Source organism: Myodes glareolus, chromosome 9, assembly GCF_982192425.1.
Source record: "Myodes glareolus chromosome 9, mMyoGla1.1, whole genome shotgun sequence".
Classification (NCBI taxonomy): domain Eukaryota; kingdom Metazoa; phylum Chordata; class Mammalia; order Rodentia; family Cricetidae; genus Myodes; species Myodes glareolus.
The window spans coordinates 9,783,175-9,790,938 of NC_142034.1; the positions used below are offsets into that span (position 1 = coordinate 9,783,175).

Consider the following 7,764-nt stretch of genomic DNA (forward strand, 5'->3'; position numbering starts at 1 on the left):
ACAACACACATTTTGCCAGAGTCGGCAACACTGACATGACATTTTCTCTGTGGCTTGTTGGGGTGATCCTTTCCAAGAGACTTTGTGTTCAGGTTTGTGGGTGTGGGAGACTCAGTCTTACACTGCGCAGTTTAAAATTGGCAAGGGAAGCCATCAAATCAAATCGAAACCACCACTAAGATCATCACCCTCTTACAATCTCTTTAGTGCCCGGCTGCTCAAGTCAGTCTTTAACTGGAGAATGTAGGAAATAAATCCACAGGGCTGTTTTCACTTTAATGCAATGTATATTTATTGTAAACAATAATATACAAAAAAGAAAGGAAGGAAAGAAAGAAAGAAAGGTGAGTTCCACAGAGAACAAAAAGTTTGGAGGGGGGAAACAGACAAGACACAAACACAAACCAAACCTTACCTAAAGAGAAAATAGGACTTACATGTCAGGTTTTTTTAAGTTACAGAAATATTTTTTAAAAGGTCTGTTTTTATACAGAAATCGAAAGATGCCATATTATAAGAATGCTTTAAGGTTTTACTCTACTGGCTTCTAAGACTGTTAATATATCTTTTTTTTTAAATTAAAAAAAAAAAGTCTGCTGTCGTTGAAAGAAAAGCAATCCTCATATTCTCCGGCCACAGCAGCGAGTAAGAACCAAGGTCTGTCCATCCCATGGATGTCTCTGTGCAGGAGAGCAGGCAGGGGGCTAGCCACGACACAGGCTTGCAGGGGCTTGCGCTGTTCCTTGTCACAGCACGTGGGCACTCCCACATACAGTCCAGGCAGCCCAAAGGCCCGTGGCCGAAAACACTGCAAATGACAAAGTGATGAACAACGGTATCTGTAGCCTCTCATGTGTACACGACAGAGAGAAATAGTTTCCAGCTTGTTATCAACAACAAAAACAACAAAGAAGGCGGGGGGACCACAAGGACGAACAAAAAAAAAAAGCATTTGTACAAATCTAGAATGAAGACTTCAAAGAGACTTGCTTTTAATAATAAAAAAGATTAAAGATAAATTAAAAAAATGGTTACAGTTAAGAACATAATTTAACAGATGATGATGCCCTTTGAGGAAGGCGCCAACAATCTACCTTAAAGACAGTAAATTAAAAAAGAGAAAAAGGAAGGAGGGTTTTTTTTCTTAAAAAAATGAAAACTCCTCCTGACAAAATAAATAATTTTAGCACGTGGAATGTCTTGAAGGTTAAATGCTGGTGTTCAGGGAGGCACAGGTGACAGTCACAGTCTGAGCAGGCCGACTCCAGCATCTGCTGCGCACATGGGGCCCAGGCACGCAACCAGGGGGCAATGTGCTTGGGCACTTACAGGCTGCTTGAAAAAAAATCTTCCCCAAGAAAATTTGGTCTCCTTGACTTGCCGTTGGCTTTCCTTCTGAGGCTGCAGCCAGCAAGCAAAGGCAGGCACAGTGAACGTTCTAGGAACAGCGTTTGCATTTTCCCAGCAGCGGGGGTTTAAGGCTCAAGGCGTTTTTTTTTCTTCTCGTTTAAAAAATATATAGCTATATGATAAAGCTCACCAATGCTCTCTATGTTTATTCCCCTTATTGCAAAATAAGGTTTTCTTTTCTTTCTTTTTTTTAAGGCAGCTGCTCCTGAAATCCGAGAGCCTGGAGAATTAACCAAAGTTCACCCCCAAAACTGATGTTGTAACAAAACTCTGTTTATTTTTAATGTTATTATAACAATGCCTTTTTTCTTTTTCTTTTTTTCTCTTTTTTGTTTGTTTTTTTGTTTGTTTAAGGAGAAAGCATATCTGTACACAAATATTCTGGTTGCAAGGAAGGCTAGGGGACACCGTTGAAGTACGAGTAGTTAAGCTGTTGGAAAAATAAGAGCATTTAATTTTTTATCTAAAATATGTATAAATCCCCTCAAAATGGTAATGAATCATACACAGTACATACTAAAAGTATTTAAAATAGAGAATATTCCTCACAGAGGACTTTTTTTTCTTTAATTACGGCTAAAAAATAATTACAGAGTCCAAACAGACAGGGAGATTCTCCATTCGTCCTCCAAGCTGACTCTGAAGGAACCAAGTCCTTCCTTGATGATTCAGGTGGGTCCATCTGGCCACGAGGGCCATTTGCCATAGGTTGGCATGTGCTCGGATAATGTCTTAAAGTCTCTCTCCTGGAATCTTAGCACTAATTACCTTCGCTTACATGTCTTTAAGAAATAGGGACGACAAAAAAAAAAAAGTGTCCAAAGGAATTTCAACTGGTTCTTGATTTCTTCGGTTCTTTCTTTCTTTTCTTCTTTCTTTCTTTTTTTTCTTTCTTCCTTTTTTTCTTTTAAACGATCAGCTCCATCGCCATCCCCCTTCAAGGGCTTCTCAGGGTCTGGTGAGCTGTGTGTAGACCGGTTGTTCCCAATGCTGCGGGCTGTGGGTCTGCGGGATGGAAGGGACTCCGGAGGTGTCAGCGATGGGGGTGTACATGGGGCGCTGCGCGGGGTTCATGTAGGTGAACGTGGAGTAGAGCCCCGAGCCCTGGCCCGCTGCGTGGCTGTAGTAAGAGCCGGAGTTCTGGTGGTCTGTGTAGTCGTACTGCGAGCGCGTGATGGGCGGGTAGGAGGGGCTGTAGTGCGGAAGGTTGAAGGGGCTATAGGCGATCTGCTGCGGGGAGTGTTGCTGCTGCTCGCTGTAGTGGCTGGGGCTCAGTTGCTCTGTCTTGATGTGCGTTCTCTGGGACTGGCCCGGCTCGCTGCTCAGTGTAGTGAGCGTGTGTGTCTGCTGCTGCGGGGGTGCCTGCTGCTGCTGCGGGGGCGCTTGCTGCTGCGGAGGCGCCTGCGGGGCTTGCGGGGCCTGCGGGGGCTGCGGCGGAGGAGGGGGTGGCGCCTGCTGCTTTGACATCCACACGTGGCCCGCGGTGGCAGGGGAGGCCGCGGTGCTGCTGATGCCGTAGCTGCCGGTGTAGGTGACCTGACCGTGTGTGGCCGGCACCCCTGGGTGGCCATTGGGCGGCAAGTATTGGTCAAACTCATTGACGTCAAAGGTCTCGATGTTGGAGATGACGTCGCTGCTCAGCTCCCCGATGTCCACGTCGCGGAAGTCGATGGGCGGCTGCCTGCCCCCCTCTGCCAGAGGGCGCCCCTCTCGCTTCAGGTCAACTTTGCCAGTTTGCACGTCGGTTTTGGGAGTGGTGGGTGGGGTCGGCGGACCCTGAGATTGCCCTGCAGGCAATAAAAGAGAAAGACAAACCGTAAAAAATCAACAAGGGCTGTGCAAAGCCCTTGGTCTTAGGAGCCCCTTGGGGAACCTCCCTGGTTGCTAAGGTGTCATTAGGACCCTAGCCCGCGCAGGAGGCGCGCTGCACCAGCGATAAGTCGCCGAATGATTAACTCGCAGGTACACACTAGGCAAGCTCCTTTTATCAGGGGAGGGGTCTGAGGTCCCAAGGGTCCGGAAGACTAAATTGCTACCTGTAGAAGTGTGTGCTTTGGGGGTGAGGCGCAAAGAGAAAAGTGGGCAAGTTTCGTGAGGTGTGTGTGTGTGTGTGCGCGCGCGCACGCCCGCGCGCGCTCGCGCGTCTCGAGTGCCCCTGCCTATTTCGGTGGGTGCTGGACAGGGAGGGAGTGCAGGGAATTCCCTACTCCAAGGAGCGCGAAGTCCCCATCCAGATTCTCGGGTGTGTGTTGGGGGGAGAGCGCGCTTTAGGGTGTGCCTGGGGGGCCCAGAGTGGCTAAGTCTAGTGGGTCACTTTTGCCTTACTCACCGGAGTGCTCTCCCGGGGAGTGCACCTCGCTCATGCCAGAGGAGGAGTGAGGGGAGTCGGCTTGAAGCGCCTTGAAGATGGCGTTGGGAGAGATGTGAGTCTGTTCTGCGGCCTCCTCAGCCTCTGCCTGCCCGTTCTTCACCGACTTCCTCCGCCGTGGCTGGTACTTGTAATCGGGGTGGTCTTTCTTGTGCTGCACGCGCAGCCGCTCCGCCTCCTCCACGAAGGGTCTCTTCTCGCTTTCGTTCAGCAGTCTGGGAAGAGGGGCAGAAGAAAAGGGGGGGGGGGGTCAGTGAAACCCCAGGAGCTGTCATGTCCCCACCCCTCCTTCGAGCATTTCCCCTCCTCCTTCCATTCGGCTTGCCATCCTCCACTGAGACTCAGAACTTTTCTTTCTTTCTTCTAAGTGCTCGGAGTCGACCTGAACGGTCACTCTTCGCCCCGCCCCCTCCCCGGCCTCCTATTTTGGAAACCCTGAAGATGAAAATAGCTCCCTGCTGAGGCTGCTCTAAACGCCTTTGCTACCGGAGCGGTCCACCCCCCCCTCCCACACCCTGTAAAAACTTTCCGAAAACCCACTTAAATTGCAAGAAGCTCTCTGTCTGTCCACGCCCCTACCGGTTCTCAGTAGCTTTCCCTAATTCTTGCCTGGGTCACCTCCATCCCAGCTTTCCCTTCATCCCGTCTTCCCAGGAAAGAGCGCAACTTGGAGGCGGGGGAGTGGCGGGGGGGGGGGAGATTGCTTCCCCCTAATTGTTCCTTTCGAGGGGACCGAGTTGGCACACACCTCACTCCCCCACTGCTCCTAAAAGCAATCACTTACGTGCTACACAACACCGCCACCCCCCCATCACGCGCCGCCTCCAAGAGCTAACCCAAGAACTTTCTCAAACTCTGAGCCAACCTCCCCTAGCCGCTTCCCATCTCGCATCCTGGCCCCTCAGATCCCAGGCTGCAACTCCTTGGGTCAGGGAGGCGGACCGCGGTCGGTGAGTGCAGCCCCTGTCCCGGTAGCCACCGAGCCCACCCTGCGGTCCCGCGCGCTCACCTCCAGAGTTTGCCCAGAGTCTTGCTGAGCTCGGCGTTGTGCAGATGCGGGTACTGGTCCGCCAGCTTCCTGCGCGCAGCCTGCGCCCACACCATGAAGGCGTTCATGGGCCGCTTGACATGTGGTTTGTTCTTGCTGGAGCCGTTGACGCGCACCGGCATGGGCACCAGCGTCCAGTCGTAGCCCTTCAACACCTGGCTGACCGCTTCGCGGATGCACACGGGAAATTTGTCTTCTTCGCTCTCCTTCTTCAGATCCGGCTCGCCCTTGGGGAACGTGTTCTCCTGGGGCCGCGTGTTCTCCGTGTCAGAGCCTGAGCCCGAGGGGCAGGGCGAGCCAGCCGAGTCGTCGGACATGGTGGGGCTGGGGGCGCCGGACAGGCCCTTCTCCTGCTCGTCGGTCATCTTCATGAAGGGGTCCAGGAGATTCATACGCGAGCCCGGGGCAGGGGGCGGGTGGCTGGGAAAGGCGAGAAGCCGCAGCGGCTGGGGCTCCTCTTCCCTCGGCTGCCCGGACGCGGTCGCCGAGCGAGCGGCTCCCGGGTAGATTGGCGCGTCACGGGGCTGCGGCGGTGAGTACTTAGCAGAGGCGCTGGGTGGCGGGTACTCAGCTGCCGGCTCCAAACCCCGGGAAGGCGAATCGGAGCGGAGAAGGAAGGGAAGACAGAGAACGAAACCGGGGCCACTTGCACCCCGTCTTTCTTGCAAAGAAAAGTTCTTGGACTGAGAACTGGTAAAGTTGTTGCCCCACTGAAGTTTCCAGGCAGTTCCGAGCAGGGCTGTCGGCTCTCCGGCTCCCAGCCCTGGGTCTCTTTAATAAATACTCCCCCTTCACCTTAGAGACCTTCGGCCAATCACGGCTCGGCAGTCATCAGGGTTGGCAAGTCGCTGATTGGACCGGATTTTGGAGGGGGGGGGGAGGATTGTGGCTCCGGGTTGGGTGACGAGACACGAGGGGAGGAGAAGGGAGGGGAGCGCTGCCGGAGGGTGGATGGTGGGGTGAGGGGACTTCGGGGGGGGGGGGGCGCCGCGGTGCAGGCGGGGGACCCGGGACGTCCGAGTGTGTAAGTTTGCTCTCTACTCTAGGAATGTCACAGTTTTGGAATCTCAGTGTGAAGCGGGGTGTGTGTGTGTGTGCATGCACGCGCGCGCGCGTGTCTAGACTAGGACCCCCCCTCCCCACACACGCATACTTCCCACTACTTTTCGAAACTGTCTCCGCGGTACCCCGGGCTTCGCTGGCGTTTACTGCACTGGAAATTGCTACAGCCGCGCCTCAATACGGAGCTGGGCTTCTGCTCCCGGAGCCTGCCGGCTTCCAAAAGTGCTTAGAAATGGTCTTTTGGAAGCAAATGTTTGGGTGACTCAACGCCCGCTGTTCTTCTGTAATAATCCATATAAATAGATTAACGCGCTCTGGTTCTCCAAGGCTGGTGTGGTGGCTGGAGATTCTGCAGCGCTCTCGCAGTGGGAATCAATGAAAACCAAAGCTAAGCGCCAGCGAAGGCTGGCGGCGACCGGGCAGTCCCCGATTCTCTTGGCGGGTCCCGTGGGCCAAACCGACCTTGAACTGACAAGTCCTTTCCGGACCCCTCCAGCACTCGGACGCCCCTCGGTGTTAGGGTTATTACTTTAGAGTTCTGCTTCTTGCCTGAGTCAGAAACGTTAGCAGGGTCACCACGGGAGCTTGCAAAACTGCTCCTGCGTTGAGGATGAAGTTTCCAGAGGTGGCAGCGCAGGGCGGCGAGGCCGAGGAGGCCCGTGTCTTGGACTGGAAAACTTCAGACAAAACGGGCCCTTTGGAGGAGCCCTGTCGCTCTCTCGCTTGGGCCTTCCTTTACCAGGGAAGGCTAAGCGCTAGGCGTCGGGACTTCAGTCGTGTACTTTTAGACCTGAGCACAGGTGGGCGTTCTGGGGAAGGCCACGTAGGTGTCCGTTGTACTTTAAGAGTGCTTGGAGCCAGAGCTGGTGTCACTGAGAACTCTTAGAACAAGGTTGGGTAAGGAAGGAATTATATTTTTTGGAACGAATAAAAATCAGTTGCTACCGGGTGACATGCTCTCCGAACCACAGACAAACTCGCAGCGGTGTAAAAAGAAAAACAACAGCAACTTGATTTAAAAACAAAAAGCCCTTTTCTGTTTCTTACAAAACTTCTCTTTGAATTTATTAAATTATTGATAAAGTGAATCGGCCTGTAGCATATCAAAAGTCTCCCCCCTCTAATTTGCCAAGTGTGGACACATAGAGGTAAACGAATCTTTTCTTCGGGATAATTTTGAAAAGCTAGTTTTCTCCCGAAGTGGGCATTTGTTATATGGGGAAAGGAACCCGTGAGGAGGTATTAAGCCACAACCCCGTTCAGTCGGTTGTTTTCTAAACGAATGTTACTCGAATTCCAAATCTCTAGTACCCTATAGTTTGCCTAGAGTTTAAGAGATGAGCAAACAATAGCCACGTATTCATACCTCTCATTATTCTCACAATCCATAGGGGAAAAAATATCTTTTTCAGAGTGGGGGTCAAGTTTTGCTAGTGTGGACATATTTTTGGGACCTAGAAAGGACGTATTTGTGTGACCCCCAAACACCCAGTTGAAGAGACCAGGGCCTACTGGCAGATGTATTAAACTAGCGAGATGTAATTTGTTGCAATTATCACGTTTTCTGGCACAAAAGCAATGAAAACGACTGTGGCCTTAAGGCATTTTGAAATATTTTATTAAACATTTGTTCACGAACACATACATTTATAAATATATCTTTAATACAACATATGGTGAGATGTGCCGCGACATTTTAAATCACGGAGATTCTTACATGTTTCTACCCTTTCACGCAAGCGTTTTTATATTCTTGAATCTTTTCGGAAACATTTTGAAACAGTCGAAATTAAAATGGCACTGCAATTTTCAGCAACATCCAGAGGGGGCGCCAAAAGCCCAGAAACTGTCTGGAACTTTGCGAAGCGGCTGGAAA

The 7,764-nt window shown here is 51.6% G+C and overlaps 1 protein-coding gene across 1 annotated transcript; it reads right to left on the reverse strand.

The window, feature by feature from the left end:
* Positions 1–267: 267 nt before the first annotated feature.
* Positions 268–5,595, reverse strand: Sox9 (SRY-box transcription factor 9). Its single transcript, XM_048446128.3, has 3 exons — positions 4,788–5,595; positions 3,740–3,993; positions 268–3,197 (listed from the first exon to the last, which is right to left on the reverse strand). The coding sequence occupies exons 1-3, from the start codon at positions 5,216–5,218 to the stop codon at positions 2,359–2,361; spliced, it is 1,524 nt and encodes a 507-aa protein (XP_048302085.1). The 5' UTR covers positions 5,219–5,595; the 3' UTR covers positions 268–2,358.
* Positions 5,596–7,764: the final 2,169 nt, after the last annotated feature.

Coding starts and splice junctions, on each gene's coding strand:
- Sox9 (XM_048446128.3), bottom strand. CDS start 5,218: ATGAATCTCCTGGACCCCTTCATGAAGATGACCGACGAGCAGGAGAAG. Junction 3,994..4,787: donor ACTCTGGGCAAACTCTGGAG/GTGAGCGCGCGG, acceptor CCCTCTTCCCAG/ACTGCTGAACGAAAGCGAGA. Junction 3,198..3,739: donor CTCCCCGGGAGAGCACTCCG/GTGAGTAAGGCA, acceptor TATTGCCTGCAG/GGCAATCTCAGGGTCCGCCG.